We start from the raw sequence: 20,985 nt of genomic DNA, 5'->3' as shown, positions 1-20,985 counted from the left end.
TTTTAAAATAAATACAATTCAGTTTTAATGTCCATGATAAACAGTGACTCACTCTTGCCCCTTTGGAACCCCTTGGGCCTGTCATCCCAAGCCTTCCAGCTGCCCCCTACATCAAAAGGCAAGAGAAAAAAAGAGTCAGAAAATTGAACGAACAGAGAAAATGGATTGTACTCTGTAAACAACATGCAGAACTTAAAGGAAATGTTTATATCGGCACATAAATTTTGTGAATGATGTAGGATTCTTGTTTGTTGTTTACACCGGGATTGTTATCTGCCATTGGGCAATTATTAACTTCACTTCTGAATGAGCAATTGTGGTTTAATTGTTTTACATTAATGATCTGTCTGGCTGCTTAACTGCGGGACGAGCCAGCTGTGGTGCGGCAGGTGTCCATCAACCTGTCTCCCTTGTCCATGCCGCAGTAAACTGATCACCTGGAGACTCTGAGTCTTCAGGTGATTCCAAGTCAATAATATATTTATTATTCAGAATAAATACTCATACCTGACAGAGCTCGGGCCTCTGTCATTGAGTTTGGACACTGCCCCTCGAGCCCCTGTCTCTGTGTATTCCTGTGCTCTACTTTGTCTCCTGACTGAATCCCCAGTCCCCTCTCAGCTTTGTTAACTGTTTTGTTTTGGACTTCCATCCTGGCTTGGAACTTGGACTGAACTCTCAACCCATTTCCTGGTTCCTCCTTGGCATTCTGCTACTGCGTCACTCTTTGCATTATTTGGATTTTGAATTGTAAATTGCCAACACAAAATGCTAACACAAATACTTTAACATTGAGTTCAAGTTGTGTTATCTTGTAATCCTAGTATAACATGACATATCATGTAATCAGTAATAATAATTTCTTACACTTATGTAGTGCTTTTCTGGACACTCCACATAAAGCACTTTACAGGTAATAGGGACTCCCCTTCACCACCACTATGTGTAGCCCCCCCGGATGATGTGATGGAAACCGTAGTGCACCAGTACACTCACCACACACCCCATATCAGTGGGGAGGAGAACACAGTGATGATGCCAAGATGGAGATTATTAGGAGGACATGATTGGTATAGGTCAGGGGGAAATGTGGCCACAATCCTGGGTTACACCCCTACTCTTTTTCAGAAATGCCCTGGGACCACGGAGAGGCAGCCCCTAAGTTTTACATCTCATCTAAAGGATGGTGCCTTTTTTACAGTATAGTGTCCCTGTCATTATACTGGGGCATTAGGACCCACACAGACTGTAGTGAACACCCCTTACTGGTTCCAGCAACACCTCTTCCAGCAACAACCTTAGCTTTTCCTCAGGAGGTCTCCCATCCAGGTACTGGCCAGGCTCACACCTGCTTAGCTTTAGTGGGTTACTAGTTGTTGCAGTATCAAAAAAGCTGCTAGAAGCTGACATAGCTGACCCATAAGTAACAGCAAATGCTTCCTTGCCTTGCTTTTTCAACCATCTTTCAATGTGCAGTAAGCAGATATTTTTAATGCCTTAATAGCCTTCCAGAACTGAGAACAACCAAAACAAGTTCGGGATTACTTTACGTTGCAGAAATCTGTAACTGAATCTGTGCATTAAATTGACTTTTTAGTTAAAAAAATGAATGAACTAAGAACTCATGACAGAAAAAAGCCAAAGATATTATTGGAGTTTGTCAAGAATTTTTCCTTCTTCTTCTTTGTTCAAGAATCAGAAAGGGACAGGACAAGAACAACATGTTGTCTTCTAAATGATTTACATGGTTTCCTTTTTTGTGCTCCTCTTACTTTTGACAGGAGAACTGATGCTTCTCCTACTGCTAACATCACTTGACATGTTATTGGAGGAGTAGTTCAATCAAGTACTGTAGCTGTGTCAGCATGCGTAGGCTGCAAAGGAACAAATAAAGGTTGAGAGACACAACGTTTCAGCTGTTGAGCCTTCTTAGGGTGAAGAAGAAGGCCTTTGAAGAAGGCTCCACAGCCGAAATGTTTTGTCTCTTTTCTTCTTTTTACAGCATGTTATGGGGGGGGGGGGGTTGTGCAGCACATTGAGGGTATTCTGGCCGATTATACCCACCATAATACGGGAAACAACTGGACCAAGTAGATCCACAACCTTGGAAAATCCCAGTTGCTGTGGGCTAATCACATAATACGGATATAACAGTAGAGCTATACATTAATTCTGAACAAACGCCTTGATTGCTTAAGTAAAAACAAGATAGTACTTAAGTACAATTGCAGAAAACTAAAAACAAGATAGCACTTAATAGCACTTAAGTGCAATGGCAGAAAACTAAAAACATAAGGTTTAAAATGTAAAAGATTACAAAATATATTAAGAAAGCTACAGAGAATGGGTTAACATAAAGTGAACACTTACAGTATGATACTTAAATCGTAAGTGCTCACTTTACACAAAACTACACAGGTGTTTTATTGGATGAGTATGACAGACATGTATAATATATCCATGTTCTCCAAAAGTATTTGGAGAATTAATTGTAAGATGGGATTTTCACAATGATGAATTATACTTACTATTCCACATGGAAAAATGACTCATAATTATAACATCTAATTACTCCAGTCTACCCTATTGAATGGGAACTCTAGGATCAAATGAGATGCCATAGAAGCAAGGATAATTGCTTAGCTATGACAAGCAGTATTAACAACGTATGGGCTTAAGAGATCGTGACCGTAAAGTATACTCTGTCTGCTGAAATGGTATCTTTCTAAAAAAAATCAGCAAACTGTAAAGGGAGATCTCTTCACTTTCAATCTCACAATTTCTTCTCAAAGCTGTCATGTCAGCTGGAGCCCTGAAGTAAAGTGATGTCATTTGTGCAGGGGGCCGGTTAGTCTGAGAGTTATGTTTAATTATTAAACTAGGTGTCACGGACGTCCAAAGGGACTAACCGTGGGGAGCAGGAGAGCGGTAAAAGACCCATATGCGTAGCGGCGAGACGGGAAAAAGGCCCGGGCTCATAGTGCAAAGAGTTCAGGAATGCCGTATAGAAACCTATGCCCTCAGGGAGCGGACGTGGGGCGCCCTGGTGCTAGGCGGGTCTCAGGACATCCGAACGTCAATGCTGAGCCAGGACAGAGTGCAAGACCCGGAAATATATAGCCCAAGGAAGAGAGGGACAGGAAGGACAGCAGACCGGAAACTAGGGACAGGACAGAGAAGGAGCGCCCTCTGGCTGCAGAGGGCGTGATACTAGGAAGCTGAAGCAGGTGATTATAGATGTGATTGACAGCTGAGACTCAGGTTACTCCTTGCACCACCATCGAATTCCTGCCTACCTATTTCCGGCACATTCTTCTAGGTTGTGTGTGCTATTTTTCAGGTTCCATACATATCCATATACTTTATTTTCCTGTTTTTTGCACTTCTGGGCAATTCTATTAAACATAGTTAACTAAGTAAACTGCAGACGTTTGATGACAGAAAAATGATCAGAGCTATCAAGGGTAAACAACTGTCAGTGAAATCACCCACAACCTCCAGAGTGTAGGGGTGAAAGTATGAAAATTCATATATTACAATATAAATGTTATATTAGACTTATTATATACATCTGAACAGACTTACAAAGGTTACATGGGATGATATAAACTCTTATTAGCACAAAGAATAGAAATAATTAACTTTGAATTTTCCTCAAAGATGAGCTAGGACAGTTTTGAAACAATTTTTGGACAGATGAAACAAAGGTAAACCTTTACTGGGCACGCAGGGCTGGCTCTGTAACTGACTTATTTTTACTGATGATGATGATGATGATGATGGCAGCAGCTAAATATATACTGATATTTGCAGAAACATTTTGCTTCTGCCGAATAAAATGCTTTTGGAGCGATACTTCAACATGTACTGTAACATAACAATGAACCAAAACATATGGGCAACCAAGGGTGTTCATCAGAAGAATGAAGTGGAAAATCTTAAAACAAGTCAAAATCTAAATTTAAATCCAATTCAGCATGAATTTTAAAAAATTAAAACCAGGGCACCCCAGAATAGGCACGAACTAAAAGTGGCTATGGCAAAGGTGTGGCAAAGTGTCCCAAATGGTTACACAAAGAGTTTGGTAAGCTCAGTGGGTCACAGACTTCATGCAGGTGTTGGCTCATGAAGATGCAACCAGATACTGACTTTGCTGTCCCAATACTTACATACAGTAGGGCACTTGACTTCTGTCTCACCCATTCAGCCTTAAAAAGGTTTTTAGAAGTCTTTTAGTTGGTCAAATCTTTGCATCTACAACAGCCTGGGATGCATCAGAAAACTAACATTATTGTATGTGTCAAGAATTTAAATAATTTGCAATAGTTGCAATTCTAAGTGTTTGTCCTCTAGTTAAAAATACACTGTTTTCAGTGTCTTTTTCTGTTCTGTGTTTTCTATTGCTGCTGTACTCACGGTTACTCCTGGAAAGCCTTTCTCTCCCTTGGAACCATCTTTTCCTGTATTTCCTACTGGGCCATAACCCCCCGGTCTGCCTGAAGGACCACGAAGACCAGAACTGCCCTGCAGTGAGAGAGAACCACTTCACTTTACACAGCAGCCGCTAGTTAAGTGAGCCTAGAGCTGGACTACGAGGAAAGGCTATTTAAGTTAGGAGTTTGCAGTACACTGTGTCATTTGTTAATTCAGTTTTCATGTGTGTCAGCAGTTTACAATTCCGGTGTATGTGGCCATGCACAGTAGCTTATCAAACATTATCGAAGTTAATAAAATGTATACATCCCATGTATACAAATTTATACTTTCAAGCTTTTATCATGCACAATTTCTGCAGCACACACTTTCAAATTCTGCAGAATTGTTTGGTCAAATTCCTCAAGGCAGGACATTTGCAAATGTCTAGAATGGTTTCATCCTTTTTCCTTTGGGAAATCGTAAGGGTTTTGCAAGTTTGAAAAGTGGAAATTTACATATAGAAAAATCACTTGTTTCTCCTTTTTGTAACATAACAGACAGAAATCAATTTGATCAACAATTAAAGAAAGGTGTTTCCTCCTTCAGATACCTAGGAGGCTATCCTAGGACTTACCTTCTCCCCTGGGAGTCCTTGCTTTCCTCTCTCCCCTGGGACACCACTGTAGCCCTGGAATGAATAGGGCAGTGTCACACCCTGCACGCCATTATATTCCCAAATGCACTGTTTCACGATCTCATTCCTAACTGAACCCATCAGATTCTCACAGGCACCAGATTCCACAGATTCTCACTCCTGATCCAATTATCCAACCATGTCACTCTCCCTTCACTATTTAAAGTTCCCTCACACAAACCAAAGCTTGCTCACTCTTGAAAAGCCTCCTTTAGAGTTTTCTAGTGCGCTTTTTTGTCTTGTTGGATTTCCCGGTTATTGGACGTAGCTTTTCCCTTTTGATCTCGTCTCTTGGATTTTGCCCTTTGGATTGTCTTCTTGGTTTGTCTCGGCTCTTTCTGTTAAACTGATCTCTAGCTTCTCCTTTCGACCTTGCTTCTGGATTACAATTTTGTATTGTTTGCCTCTGCATCCCACAGAATTCACGGCTACACACAGGACCCCCGGAGAACTACCTGCCGGATCCCTGACAGGCAGCATAGGGATTCAGTTTGCACATTTGGATCAGGATAAGGTTCTGGAAAAGGGGCAAATTCAAATACATTCCATGATTTACCAGTGTATGGAAGTGTTTCTGCATTGGGTCGGGCTACAACAATGGGCAGGCACAGCACAGCATTTGAAACGCTATGGCAAAGATATAACATTACTCAACAAGAACATTTGGGTTTTTTTTAATCGGGAAAATTCTGAATGAAGATATTCAATGTTGATGTAATAGTATTTAAATATGTACTTCATTTTGCACAAGCTGTGTATGTACAGTAACCAGTAAAAGGAATACAGTACAGCTACAGAAATTCTGACTGGAAAGTGGCTGATGATACTTTATGCCATCTTATGATTTCAACCCACCTCTTTCCCTGTGGGACCCCTAAGTCCTGACAGTCCTTGATTACCCACAGGCCCCTGGCTTCCCTTTGTCCCCTTCAGACCAGGCAAACCTCTGCGCCCTTTATCTCCCTGATGAAGGCAAGAGGAATAAAACTAAGGACAAAGCCTTTTTCACTTTAAATGTTGAGGTTTTAGTCGAAGAGTCTGCTTTCTTACTTGTGTAAACAGAGAGAAAGTACCTGTACTATCCTAAATACAAATAAAAGGTCAGCAATGTAATTAGACCATGCCTGATGACAAGCAGGTGTCACTGATAAAGTGCTAGAGGTTTTTGTGGTGCATGACAGAGAATCAAGCAGGAAAACCACCCATCCCAGTAAATGTGGTGCTGTTGTGCTTAATCTGGAACCATTATTGTGTCCCTTGTTCAAAAGTGTAAAAGTTAAAACCACTAAGAAGGGAGACAATGCCTGATTATTTTTGTGTTGCTTAAGAAATTCCATCCAAAATAGTATTATCACTGCATTTCTTTCTGAAAAGAATGGTATATTTTAAATATAATTAAGGAAGAGTATGCAAGTGAAATGGGGTCAGAGGAAATCCCTGTTACCTGGGGCATGCCATTCTTCAAACTGTGATGTGATACCTCTGGAACTCTTCTACTTGCTTATTGAAATGATCCTAACCCTTTGGTTTTGAAATAAAATCCAACCTTAATCTGTAATGTCTAATTTCTTATCATATCAGGTTGCTCATACTATCCCTGAACAGCTTACATGTGCAGAATGAGGGCCTGTGCATGCACTCTTCTAAAACATGGATCTGTCACACTCTGTTGTCATTTGCCAGACTTTACAGTACGTTCCACACGATCTACAGCAAAATTAGCAAGGATTAGGGAAGTGCTACTTCTCTCACTGACATTGCTTCAAGCTTGGAGGTGTCTGGGAATTTTTCACAGGAAAATATGTGTAGCATTCATTGCCTTTTTGTTTGTTTCAGATTCATGAACATCCTCCACTGTCTGAAAGTGGTGCCATTGTTTTGGCTGCTTTTGTAAAAGGAACAGACAAACGGAAACACATACTTACAGCCTGTCCTTTCTGGCCAGCTTGTCCGGATGGCCCTATTAATCCAGGTGGTCCCTAAAACACAACAACATTGATCCTGCGAAGATTTACATTCATACTACCTCTACCAATAATAACACCCTGCTTACATTTCAATGACTGCAGTTAATAATAATAGTTCATTGTTAAATGCACTTTTTCTCCTTCCTAAAATGGAGAGTATTTTTCATTTGGAGATAGAATGAACATAATATTTCTAATGGAGTTTATTTTTCAAAAGAATATGAACAAATAAAGAACATCAATCTGTATGTGTACATGAGTGTGCTGTACTTACTGTATACATGTAGTGTGTCCAATTTCAAGGTTTGGCAGTCGAGCTTTTCAAGAAAAAAATGTGTTTATATATGTGTAAAGTTTAAGAACACTGCTTTGCACTGAGAGTCCCATCCAAGGGAAAATAAGTTCAAAAGTAAATTTTCATCAAGAAATTGAATTAAATGTTTGCAGGGTAGGTGGTCCTGTGGTTAAGGTAAAGGGCTTGTTACCAGAGGTAACAGAGACCACTTTACTTTCCATTGCGGGAAAGTCATTACCAGAACTGTCTCATTCTTGGCCTAAGCCATAGCTCTATCAATCACTCGATGTCTGTTATCCTAAGAGAGTCACTGAAACCCCTTGTGCTCTGTCTTTTGGAGGAGTTATTACAGTATAATAAATGACTTTGCAGTATAGGTTACAAATTTCTAGTTAAACCCCTGGATGTTGTAAATTGCTTAGTATTAATGCTAACAGTAAATGATTAATAGAACAAACTCTACCATGAGCAGTGCAGACTTAAATAGAATTTTCTGAAGCAAAAACATCTCCCTTGTATCAGCTGCTGGTGTTTCAAAACACACGGAAATCCCGCAGATGCAATATCTCTTCAGTACTAGGATTGTCAATCCTTGGTTAACATCCCCTGGTAACATCTTGCTAGGAACAACAGCCATGTGTACAAACTGCCTGCTGAGTGGAGTTTACAGATTTACCACTTAGGCGCCTCTTTTAAGACAGACACTCTCAATGTAGTTTTAGGAAAGTATAGGACAGTTGGAATGATAATAGTTCCCTTTCTTATGTTTGAAGCCACTGCAATTAAAACATTACCACCATTCAAGATATGGAAGAACATGGACGCAGAAAGTGGGGATTCCACTTGTCAAACCAGCAAAGTCAGTCAAAGTCCAGTATTAATCAACACAAGAATACAAGAAAGACTCGGGGCAAACTGGTTTGCTGTGCTTACAATTCTGCATTGGATCTTAGTATTGTTTGTCAGCTATCCTTAGCTTAAGGATTTTAAGTTATCTTGGAATGGTAGATGTTAACCACTAAAGAGAATAACAGGTAGCTGGCAGCTCTATACTCTGCTGAGTATTCTAGAGGACAGCTTTAAAATGACAATAGAGTTCTGGTACATGTGGATTAGTGGTGTACATTAGTACATACTAGTTAAGGATAGTATGATCAATATACCTCCTCACCATCGAGACCAGCAACTCCCTTCTCTCCTGGAGGCCCACGCATGCCCTACATGGACAACAGAAAAATAGAACAGAAAATAAAATGCAGCTGCTTTATCTTTTTAGACTGATTTGTATAATTAGGATGGATTGTGATGGGGGATATTGTCTCCATTGAATTTGGAAAAAACACATTTTTATACTGTGTTAATCTCAGAAGAGATTTTAAATAATTTTAACCTTTCCTTGTTGCGACAGTAGTGTTGTGAAGCTGTGTTCCAGTTTTCTTTAACTCTGTAAGCGCTCAAGACCTATGTCATACTTGAACAGTAAAACTAATTAAGTACAGTTAATTTACAACACTGACAGCATAGATGACATGGATACTTTTGTGCTTCTCTAGGACTAGACAAGAAGAAGAATCTTTCACAGGTCTTTCATCTAATTGTTTAGGACAGCTTTTAAAATTTATGTTTTAATAAACCTTTTATTTTTGTCTACCACATACCCAGATCTTTCTTTATGTCAACAATGACTCCTGTACTACATAGAGATTTACATTGCAGCATACCAAACCTTATTGGCACATGTATGAATTAAATTAGGATGTTTGCCTCTATTCTGTCTCATGTAACACAGCTGTGTTAGAATCAGCATGGAATTAGAAATGGTTTTGATTAAGAAACTTGTTACTTCTTTGAACATGCAACAGTAGTAATGGATACAAGCAGGACATACAATATGCCATATTTTGATTTTCATTTTTTTTTCACATGAAACACTAATTATTTCATTGAAAGCTATAGATATCACACACATTCAATATACTTGTTAATGTAGAGAAAACAGAGAGTACAGGCACAGACTGAATAATTTCTGGGTATGGGATGCTGCAATTAGTGGAGTATTACAGGGATCAAATCAAGGACCACTGATTTCCTTATTTATTCCTTATTTATAATATTGATTATTTTTGCTTTCTCTGCAATGTGGAGAAAATGCTAATTTAAATTGGTATTGCATTATAGCACACTGTAATGCAACTGCACTGGTATGTTGCATTATAAAAGAAGAATAAATTTATTAGACTTTACCAAGAATTACTGTATGTGTAGAATACAAAGAATACAAAACACAAAAATTGGTCCAAAAAACCCTCAAGGATGTAGTCACTGGTTCAGCATAATTTCTTACAGCTAAATGATCAAATAATTTAATCTATTAAACATCAAACAGAGAGGACTGTGAGTGGACAGCTATTCAGAACTCTCAAAAGTATTGACAGAATCACCGCTTCAAAATCAGATCTAAAACATTAATCAGAGGACACAAATAATGTCATATAAAACTAAGTGAGTATAAAACTCAACAGTAGGCACTTATGTTTACAAAGAGTTGTAGTTGTCAGGAAAAAAGATACCCAGCTTTACAGAATTACTTTTTCTATTCTATTCAATATTACTATTCAAAGTAATGTTTTCTTGTGTGTGAGGTCAGATATATTATTGCTGTCTGGGGAGGGTTACCTTCTCTCCTTTGTCTGACTGTGGACCTACAGGCCCTGGAAACCCATCTTTACCCTAAAAGGAAGAATGTTACAGTTCAAATAACACCAGCTAGAAAGTTCAGCCTAACAGTTTGTTTTGAAGCACAACATCACGTGTTTCACTGTGACCTTAAAATTATTATTTCATGTCTTTCTTGTTGTTCCTGGGTTTGTATGTGGCATCAGCTATAGAAGATGCAATCATACATTTTTCCAGTAAAAAAGACCTACCTTCTACATTTATACGTGATTAGCAATTTAGCAAATGTGTCTATTAATGGTGTAAATGATCTGTTTCTTCATGACCGTGATATTTAGAACTATATCAGATTGTATTTCTTTTGGCTCATAGTTAATTGATCAAAGGATCTCATCCAGCTGTTTCTTGAAAGAAGCCAAGGTACAGTATTGGCATTGTCAATGTCTTGTTCCACAAAAGCAAAGGAGTTACTTCTTTACCCAAAGGGTTGTGGGAGTCCAGAACAAACTGCCCAGTCATGTTAGTGAAACTGATACTCTGGCTTCTTTCAAAAAAACTGCTGAATGAGATCCTTGGATAAAGCAGGTACCGATAATAATTGGGCCAAATGGCTCCCTCTTGTTCGTGAACGGTCCTGTCTTCCTCTGTTGAAGTTTCGGCGAGGAGAAAGAGGTGGTGGGAGTAACACTCCTTAGGAAAGCGCACTCACAGGGTGCCCTTGTGGTCCTGGAGGGCCTCTCAGACCTGGTAGACCCTTGTCTCCTGGGGACCCGGGAAGGCCCATGTCCCCCCACTGTCCTATATTACCCTGCAAGCCCTGAAAGATGAGAAAGGAAAATGCAAAAAATTAAGTAATAATGATATAATTAAGAATTTATCTTAGCTGAAAAACATAGAGGCTGCTTATGAATGTGTGATCTTGTCGAACTAAAATGTGACCAATAGGGCTGCTGTGATCGTAGCATGTGTTTTATAGTGTCCCACACTCAACTATATTTTAATACACTGAACTGCAATCCAAATACCGATTCACTTGTGTTTTACACAGTATTCACAGTGTTTTAAAATGCTTGTACATAAATTAATATTTTCTTGTGACAGCATGCACAGTCATGACAAAATCACATTTCATATTTTTCATTTTAGGGTAGCTGTGGGTACACTGAAAATCTAATTCATTTTCTGTAAAGTGCACTTTGCCCACAGTTGCCCACAGTTAAAAGGAAGAACCAACTTCTGCGCAGTGGGCTGCAGTGATATTAATGAGTTCTCCTGTTCATTTCTCCTGTGGTGTAAATAACTAATCTAATTTGCCTCCCATTACATACAACACTAGAATAAATAATACATGTGCATTTCTAACAATTCAGAAGGAGTATTTTGAATATTGCACCAGCTAGATATTCGACTGGATTATATTTGCCTGGAATATCTCAACACATAGTTTGGATTCATTACTTCCAAACACCTACAATAATATCATAAAGTGTGGTTTTGATTTTTTTTTTAATTAAGAAACTCTGATGATAGTGTATCATGAAGAATGCTGCTTGTTATTTTTTTCTTTCAGCTTTTCTCTCAAAATGCTTTGAAAATCACTTCTCTAAATTACCAATAGAAATTGATTCTCAGATTCTGGGCTCCCATTAAGCCAGAACTGACACAGAACCTGTGAAAAGGTCATTTGTCAATGTCAGACTATATCTGTACCTAAAAATAGACCTGAAAATTACCCACAAAATGTAGACAAAGAAGCTTCACAGATGAAGCTCTTAAAACAGCTGCTTACACCTACTCCATATATTAGTCTTGAAAGTATGTATAAAGGATAGATATCCTCCTTACCCATTAGATGGCAAGCCAACATTTAATTACCATATACCAAACACCCTACTTTCAAAATTAATTTTTTGTACTGTATATCATTTACAACATGGGAATAAATTTAGCATTTATTCCTGCTTTGGAACCGCCTGCTTGGTTATGAATAGTGTGTGGTCTGTCAGAGTTTCCTGCAGCCCCTGCACTGACCTGGGTGACCTCCAGACCACACATGCCAACCACACTGAGATTTGTGCTGGCATATTTATTTTCCCAAAAGAAAAATCCCAAAATAAACGGTGGAAATTTTAAAGTTGACAGGCCTCAGTATTAAGTAAATACAAAGCATTACTCATACCTCTGTTTCTTTATCACCGGCAATTTATTAACCTCTTTTAGACTTCCAAATTACTGCCTGAAAAAGTCATTTGAAATGAATCAAATGGGCCTGAGAGTCACACCTGTGTTCTCCATCTCCTCTGCTTCTTTGTCTTTGTTATATCACTGAGATGTACATGAGCCCAAGTGGTGCTTATAGCTTCACATATACAGCGCTTTGCAAGAATATTCTGTGAAATTACAAAATGATGCATGCACATTTTCTAAACTGAATATATTATTCAAAAGGAATTAGTAAAGGTTTATTGCATGCTGAAAAGAAACACAGCGTTTCGGCTGTGGAGCCTTCTTAGTGTGTGAAGAAGCCTTCACCCAGAGCCTTCTTCACATCTGAAGAACAGTTTCTTTTCTTTTCAGAATGGAATAAACCTTTGCAGCCTGTGCATGCTGACACAGCTACCTACTTGAACTCCTTCATTTTACTCCAAAGCCCAAAAGCTCAAATTGAAAGCTTCTAAAGGTAAATGATAGTAAATGTCAGGAAAAACTAAAAACTAAAAGTTGCAATATACTGATTGCACGAATATTCTGACCCGTGAAATCAAGATTTGGTTAAATCTTTGGAAGCAATTACAGTAACAAGTCTTTTTGCCTTGTTTTGAAGCAGGCTTTCCTCTCAGATTTGCCTGTATAGTAGCTTTGCTCTATTTTCCCATCAGTATTGCTAAACTTCCAGTCCTTGCTAATAAGAAACAGAATTATGACATAATGCTTCCAACATCGTGCAAAGCGATTTACAGGTAATAGGGACTACCCTCCACCACCACCAATGTGCAGTATCCACCTGGATGATGTGACAATGTCTCTATCACTTTACTGGGTGGGGCACTAAGACCCATACACACCACAGGGTGAGCACCCTCTACTAATCCCACTAACACTTCTTTCAGCAGCAAACAACTTTCCCAGGAAGTCCCTCATCCGACTGACCAGGATAACTGGACAGGATGCCAGTTGTGACTTTCAGAATGATATAGTTATGTGTTGTTCTGGCATCATACTTTATGTATTTTTTAGGCCAAAAACTTACAATTCTGACTTGTCTGACCAAAAACTTTTGCCACAAGTTGTTGCATCATGTAGGAACTTTGTTATAAACTCCATGTGGGATTTCAGATGTTTTTTTTTCTCCAGATTTACACAAGCCCCCTTTGTAGACTAGGATAGTGTTGACCCAAGGACTACTCATCCACTCAACTCTGTAACTCTTTTAAGGTCACCAGTGGCTTCTGTGTGGCATTCTTAACCAGTTTCTTGAAGATACAAACTGATGTAGGCATTCCTTAAAGATCGACTTCAGCATTCTCAATATTTAGAAATATTTATGGTCTTTAAAATGTTCTCATCCTCCTGATCTGTGCCTTTCTACAACTATATTGCTGATGTGTTTTGACAGCTCTTTAATATTCATGGTTGAAATTTTCAAAATTCATATTCATATTCATATCATATTCATATTAATGTTTGCTACAGCAAAGTGTTTGACTGCTTATGCATGACATTTCCATTTTTGTTGAATGTTCTGGTTCTGTATATTGCATAACATTAATTGCAACTTCAAAGTGCAACTTCAATCCCCCCTGCTTTTCCAAGGCACTGTATAAGCGATGTGTGTGTGACTCATTTGCATTTTAGGATTCAGAGTGGACTTCAGATTGTGAAAAACTACACATAAAGAATCTGTGAGTTACAAATGAAGCTTAATGGGAAATTTCTGTGTCTTATTTCACATTGCCAGTTGACAGTCTCCTCTCAATAAGACGTATAACACTTTCTGATACACAATCTCATCAAGCATCTAATCAACACATAGGTCCACTTGATGTGTGAAATTGAGGATTGGAACCCACTTTGTCATACCCAATTCCAATTGGCCAATTTCTTTTAGATACTAAGGATTCAAATGCAGCTTGCAGGACTTAGAAGACGCTAACAAGTGGCCTCTGAGATCAACTGTCCATTTTATACCCTGGATAAGACAACCCAGGTACAGTTATTCTAAGGAGCTACTGAGCCGCAGTAGTAATCTGCTGGTTCCTTACGGGAGCTCCTTTGTATCCTCTTGGACCAGGCATGCCTTGTTTGCCCTAGAACAGGAAAAGATGACAGAGTAAGAAATCACGCAGCCTCTAAAAATAGTCAAAGAGAAATGAAAACAGCTCTGAAAATTTCCTGGCAAAAAAAAAACATATGGTGAAAGCTTGTAAAATGATTCAGAAGCAGTTAAATTCTGGATTCAGTGTTCGACAAGTGAGTACGTTGTTCAGTATAAAGGAACAACTGGAAGATTTTCAAAACATGCTGCGCTAGTGCAAACTACCCTCTGATTTGTTCTCACTCAAATACACTCAAAATAATTACTTTATGAAGTTTCTTTTTCCATTCTCCTTTTCATACAAGTATGACCTCTTGCTACTAGAAATACAGCATTATGCCTTAAGGAACATGAAGCAGGGTTTGATGCAATCTCTGCCAACTTGTACGTACATAATAAACACAGTAATACCTTTATTATAAATAACTGGAATTTGCTCAATATGATATGAAAATATATATTAAAAAACAATTATGAGCAGGCTGATTAATGGGATTGATGAAGATGAGTAAATAAAACAATATTCACATGCAATTGAAGCCAGGTACATCTACCATGGATTTGGACTTGATCTACTGCTTCTGTGTCATGATAATGTAACATCTAGATCTATCAGATACTTACTGGGCTACCGGGCTTCCCTTTTGGTCCCTCAGCTCCCCGTTCTCCCTACAGAGACAGTGGGAGATGTGTTATTAAGTCATGTTATTACAAGTAAGTTATTATGTTATTTCACAACACTGAGCTGATGGGGAAAGACTGATATATTAATTCAAACAAACTAGTAGGATATCTGAGTCTGTGTCAGAATATGCTAGAGTCATGTATTTGAGGAAAAATCTCTACAGACCTTTCTCTTACACCCTAACGTAAAGTATAAGGCATGTTTTAAGAATTTCACAATTGCATTGAAACATAGAAGCGTCTTTTTTATTATGCTCTTTTTCTGTCTTTTAAAATATTCAAATTTCCAAGCCATCAAGTAATGTGACAGCACAGCATATCTTAAGGAACAAGTAAAAGTGGCTATTAAAGGTAGAGCTCGCCTAACAATCTTGTTAGAGTCCTTTGAATAAGCAACAACAGGTGGTAGGAATTCAGGGAAACAAGTGTTTGGATTGAGAATTTCTTCATAAAATATTAAATAATATTAAAACATTAAAGATTGTTCTGAAGTTTTTACTTAAGAACCAACTGCCAGATTAATAAAAGTAAAACATATATAGAAAACAGAGGGTATAGATAAGGAGTAAATACATTTAAAAAAGAAACAGATAAAATTCAAGAATTGGCTAAAACCTGATAGTTGATCTGTAATATCCACAGTTGCTGGGTTTTGTGTGCAGGATTAAAAATTTAAAGGCATAATGCAAAATTCAGAGCTAAAAGAGGCTCCTTAAGAATAACACTTAGGGGTTTGTGTTAACATTATCTACATTTTCTAGACAATATGGGGAAACGTAATAATGCCCCATTTAGAATATTGTACACAACTTTTTTGGTCAATATTGTCCATCCAGAAAGGAGCAACCAGATACATTCTTGGACTGCAAGGACTGTTCTACACTGACAGGCTGAAGAAAACAAACCTTTTCAGTCTTGAACAGACATGATTCTGAGATGGCCTGACCCGAGTATCCAAAACCCTCAAAAGGCAATGACAAAGTTAACCTAACAGATTAACTACTAAATGGGCTAAACAGGCCGAATGCCCTCCTCTTGTGTGTAGGCTTTCTTATGTTCTTTTTCAATTCTGCAAGCTAAAAATGAGAATGTGTTACAGAATGCTATTATTATTTATCCACTGGAAGTGGACTATACTTGATGGATGACTCACAATTTCCTTCACTTAAACTCTAAAGGCATCCTACTTGGTAGCTCCAATCACCTACGTCAAGCCCTATCTGTGGATGGGACTGTGCTTGAATTACAATAGAATTTGATGAATGTAGGGGTGATATTTGATCCTAGCTTGACTTTTGACCCTTATGTGCGGAACATTGTAACAACATTATTATTCAATTTCAGAAATATTGCCAGAATACATTCTATGTTGTCTTTGACTGTAGCAGAGAAACTTGATTATTCCAATACCCTACTCTCTGAGCTATCTAAAAAAAAATCTGACATTTATATAGCACTTTTCTGGACACACCACTCAAAACACTTTACAGGTAATGGGGACTCCCCTCCACCGCCTCCAATGTGTACACCCACATGGATGATAATAATAATAATAATTGCTTATACTTATATAGCGCTTTTCTGGACACTCCACTCAAAGCGCTTTACAAGTAATGGGGACACCCCTCCACCACCACCAATGTGCAGCATCCACCTGGATGATGCGACGGCAGCCATAGTGCGCCAGAACGCTCACCACACATCAGCTATTAGTGGGGAGGAGAGCAGAGTAATGTAGCCAATTCATGATGCAACAACAGCCAGCGTGCACCCGTACGCTCACCACACATCAGCTATCAGTGGGAAGGAGAACAGAGTGATGAAGCCAATTCATAGATGGGGATTATTAGGAGGCTATGATTAGTAAGGGCCAATGGGAAATATGGCCAGGATGCTGGGGTAACACCCCTACTCTTCGAGAAACACCCTGTGAGAGAGTCAGGACCTCAGTTTTAAGTGTCATCCAAAGGACGGTGCCTTTTTACAGTTTAGTGTCTCCATCACTGTACTGGGGCATTTGGACATACATAGACAGCAGAGTGAGCGCCCCCTACAGGCCCCTCTAATATCCTTTTCAGCAGCAACCTTAGTGTTTCCCGGGAGATCTTCCATCCAGGTACTCACAGGCTCACAACTGCTTAACTTCAGCGGGTTGCCAGTTGTGCATTGCAGGGTGATATGGCTGCTGGCAGAACTCCTATGTGTTCAGAATTTGGCAGCCAGAGTACTGACAAAGTTGTGTTCAAGTAATCACATTATACCTGTCTTGGAATCCTAGCAATGGCTATCTGTCAGTTCTCAAGTTGAATTCACTACCCTCATGCCATAAGGGTCTACATGACTTGACACCTCAGTACCTGTCTGACGTATTGTCTGTCTGCTCCCTGCTTTCCAATCTTTGTTCTGACTCTGTTCTTCTGCAGTATATGTGCCCCAAGCTCATTTATATTCTATGGGTAACAGGGCCTTTCTCTTGCTATGCGCCACAGCTCTGGAATTCAACCCTCAAGGATATGAGAGAGTCACGTACCCTGAGTGCATTTAAGTCGAAACTCAAAACCTATCTTTCCTGGAAGGCTTTTATTTAAGTTTTGTGTGTGTCTGCTCCATTTTTTTAATGACCGTTTTTCTTCACCTCTAACCACTCTCTTATATTTATTGTGTAATTTGCTGTTATTACCTTTGGCCCAGGACTCCCAGGAAACCCAGGAGGACCAGCTTTACCCTTCACACCCTAAAAGGAAACAAAACAAACCACAAGGCTGGATCTAAACAATGTATGTACCAAACCTAAAATAATAGGTACACTAACAACTATAAAAAAAGGACAAGACACCCAACTAACCACCACCACCACCACTACTACTACTAATAATGCTGGGGTCCTGGGTTCAGTTTCAGACCTGGGGTGCTATCTGCATGGACCCACTTCATTTGCCCCCATGGATGACTTTTGGAAGACAAAATTAAAAATATGTCACTACTTGAATTAAAGGGGATCCTCATTCAAGAAGCATCAGGGAGCTTTCATGACCAAGCTGGTTTTATACGTCTTTGTTTAAAATGTCATCTGAAGAATAGCACCTCCAGCAGCACAGTATTCCCCAGCACCGTATGAGGGCATAGAGAGGGAAATTATGCCTACTGATCCATCAATGTCGCCTACTGCCGCAAGCTGGATTTGAGCAAGAGGTCTTCCTTCCTGTTACTTACAAGCCTGGTTTACCTTGCCTTGTGAAAGTAGATAAACTCGAACTACAAATTAGTATTACTGCTGCCATTGTAAAAGGCCTGTCAAACAGTATATTTAATTATAGTAAAAAAAATAACAAACCATGATACAGACGAAAGGATAATATGTGGTGTGCTTTAGGTGGATGTTAAGTATCAGTCCACTCAGATATGGAACAAAGCACTACTTAACTATTACTGAGAAGATTCCACTGCCAAAGCTACTTAAAAGCTGTGCCACATGCATTATGTAGGAGGTGTATATTTTTGCAATTTGATTCCCAAAAACTCACTGGGGGCCCTGGCCTCCCTGGTGCACCACGGACCCCTCTTCCTCCAGGATCTCCCTACAGAGAGACAGGTTCAGTTACTCTGGGACATCCTCACAGTCAGTCCCGACGTCATGCAGCTAATCCACTGTACTGGGAATCTACTGGGGTAACGCAAAACAAACACCTGTTTTTTCATGCCTGAGTTCTGTGTGAAAGGCAGGATCTGTTTTGAACGACTCATATTGAGTTGACAGACCAGCAGGTTATAAGAACTTGTGCTGACATACATCATGGATTCAATAATCATGAACTATGAACTACAAATTATTGAGTATCCCGTCCCTTAGGTATATTTATCAATCCAAAACCGATTTGCAGTTTTTTATACATTTACATTGTTATGCTTATAATTACATGAACATGCCCTTGTAGCTTTCTAAATGATTTCTAAACTCCTCTGGTTTCCTCTAGGAATCACCAACATTAGTTTAAATTGATAGCAGAAGGTGTCTCATAGTAACAATAAAATAGCAACGGCAAAACTAAGCCATTTTTTAAAGGCCTAAAATGGTTTGTGTAATATTCATGTTTCTCTTTCATAGTGTACCTACACTGTTTCCAACAGTTCCTTGTTTCCCTGGAGCGCCTGTCTTCCCTGCGATGCCCTAAGAGATGCAGAGAAGTGAAAAGGCTTGTTAGCTTGAGGTCTGAGCTTTGACCTGAACAATAGAACCTACAAGCCTGTGAATTCCATCAGAATCAACAGTGAGTGAAACAGGAGGCAGAAGTGGAAACTACATGGCAGTGCATTTAAAACCAAGAACAGGAGGCACTTCTTTACCAAAAGAGTAAATTGTAAGTTATGTTGTGGAAGTATTAAACAAGTTATCCAGTCTCATTTTTGAAGCTGATGCCTTGGCTTCCTTCTAGAAACAGCTGGATGAGACCCTTGGATCTACTCTATTAACTAAAATGTAACAGCTGATGACCTGATCACCTAAAATGTAACAGCTGATCAGGCCAAGTGGCCTTTCTTTATGCTCTAAGCCTTTCTTTGTAGTTGTCCATATGGTAGAAGTCAACTGGGCAAAGCTTTTGAGGTAGCCAAAATAAAAACAGAAAAGCAAAACAGTATAATAAATTAAAATCACCTACTGTATCATACCACTTTAATTTTGTATATACCTCCTCTCACATTTAGGCTGGCTTATACCTATACCCTTGTGAAGCACAGGTGAGTAAATGGGACCACACTTCTTGTCCTCAATAGAGGACACTTGTCAGAGAATGAGCATCCACTGGAGGAGTGATGAAGCTGCCACTGTCAGCACCTCAACCTCAAAAGTCCAGACATGTGACAGGTGTCAAAATTAAGGATATCTTGTCTGTCTCAGGCCCAACCCAGCTAATTAGGTGCCAGTGCTTGAAATCTCCTGGTCACTTGTGATCACCAGAATGGAAACACTTCATCAAATTAAAGACCTACCTTAGGTCCTTGGGGTCCCAGTTCCCCTCTAATTCCTGGTTCACCAGCAGGACCCTTGAAGAAAGGACAACTAAACCTTTGACATATTTACCTTAAGCTGTAGGTTGTATGTGTATAAACAGCATATGATGTGATAAACAATATATTTATTAACTTATTACAGAATGTTTTTAACCATATATTTTTTATTGACAAAATATCAGAAGACATACTCATAAGAATGAATAATCAATTTTGCTTAATGGAAATCTAGTAAACATGCAATCACTGATAATTGTATTTCAAGGGGAGATATATCACTGTAAAATAAGCACTGAAAACACAAAACCAGTTGATGGGTGACCCATATCAAATCAAGAAAAGCTAAACTTAATACAGTGTGTCTCACTTAGAACACACATGAAAGGTAGCAGGTCTGTTCTATGGGAATCAGTGCGTCTCAAAAGTACAGCGTTACATTTAAGTAATATCATGTGAATAGTTTGTAGATGCATGGATTTCATTTTCAAGACTGAGAGCACATTCAAGAACAGGATGAAAAGTGTCATTTTTCTTTAAGGCATTTTATTATTCTCAAGTTCTACGTTTATCTAGTAAAGCTCCTCAGCTACATTAAAGCTACATATTCCAAAAGGATGAAACTGTAACAGAAAACCTACACAGCAAAACTATTATGGGATTTTGAAAAAATGTCAAGTAAGAAAAGATCCTTACCATGGCTCCATCTGTCCCATCAAAGCCACGATTACCAGGATGACCTTGAAGTCCCTGAATTGTTTTTATAAATAGTGAAAAAATAGCAATCAGAATGAAGAACAAAATGAAATCACTCCTAACTTCCACCCCTTCCATCCCCACCAAAAAATGGCAACCCACTCCTAAAGTAGTGAGAAAAACAAACATTAAATGAATAGATACAAAAACTAAAATAATGATTTAAATAGATAAT

The 20,985-nt window shown here is 38.9% G+C and overlaps 1 protein-coding gene across 1 annotated transcript in view; it reads right to left on the bottom strand.

The window, feature by feature from the left end:
• The window catches only part of LOC107078461 (collagen alpha-1(V) chain), an 82,985-nt gene that overhangs the window by 26,905 nt on the left and 35,095 nt on the right, over positions 1-20,985 (bottom strand). The window contains exons 27-41 of the mRNA XM_069194336.1: positions 20,751-20,804; positions 20,037-20,090; positions 19,162-19,215; positions 18,572-18,625; positions 17,728-17,781; positions 14,988-15,032; positions 14,311-14,355; positions 10,758-10,865; positions 10,049-10,102; positions 8,536-8,589; positions 7,036-7,089; positions 5,966-6,073; positions 5,051-5,104; positions 4,417-4,524; positions 53-106 (exon numbers count right to left, since the gene is read on the bottom strand). Of these exons, the coding sequence (XP_069050437.1) occupies positions 53-106; positions 4,417-4,524; positions 5,051-5,104; positions 5,966-6,073; positions 7,036-7,089; positions 8,536-8,589; positions 10,049-10,102; positions 10,758-10,865; positions 14,311-14,355; positions 14,988-15,032; positions 17,728-17,781; positions 18,572-18,625; positions 19,162-19,215; positions 20,037-20,090; positions 20,751-20,804 (954 nt within the window). The remainder of the gene's footprint in view (positions 1-52; positions 107-4,416; positions 4,525-5,050; positions 5,105-5,965; positions 6,074-7,035; positions 7,090-8,535; positions 8,590-10,048; positions 10,103-10,757; positions 10,866-14,310; positions 14,356-14,987; positions 15,033-17,727; positions 17,782-18,571; positions 18,626-19,161; positions 19,216-20,036; positions 20,091-20,750; positions 20,805-20,985) is intronic.

This window comes from Lepisosteus oculatus, chromosome 9 (genome assembly GCF_040954835.1).
Source record: "Lepisosteus oculatus isolate fLepOcu1 chromosome 9, fLepOcu1.hap2, whole genome shotgun sequence".
NCBI classification, from domain to species: domain Eukaryota; kingdom Metazoa; phylum Chordata; class Actinopteri; order Semionotiformes; family Lepisosteidae; genus Lepisosteus; species Lepisosteus oculatus.
The sequence above is the reverse complement of the archived record's forward strand: the minus strand, read 5'-3'. Positions and strand labels throughout refer to the sequence as shown.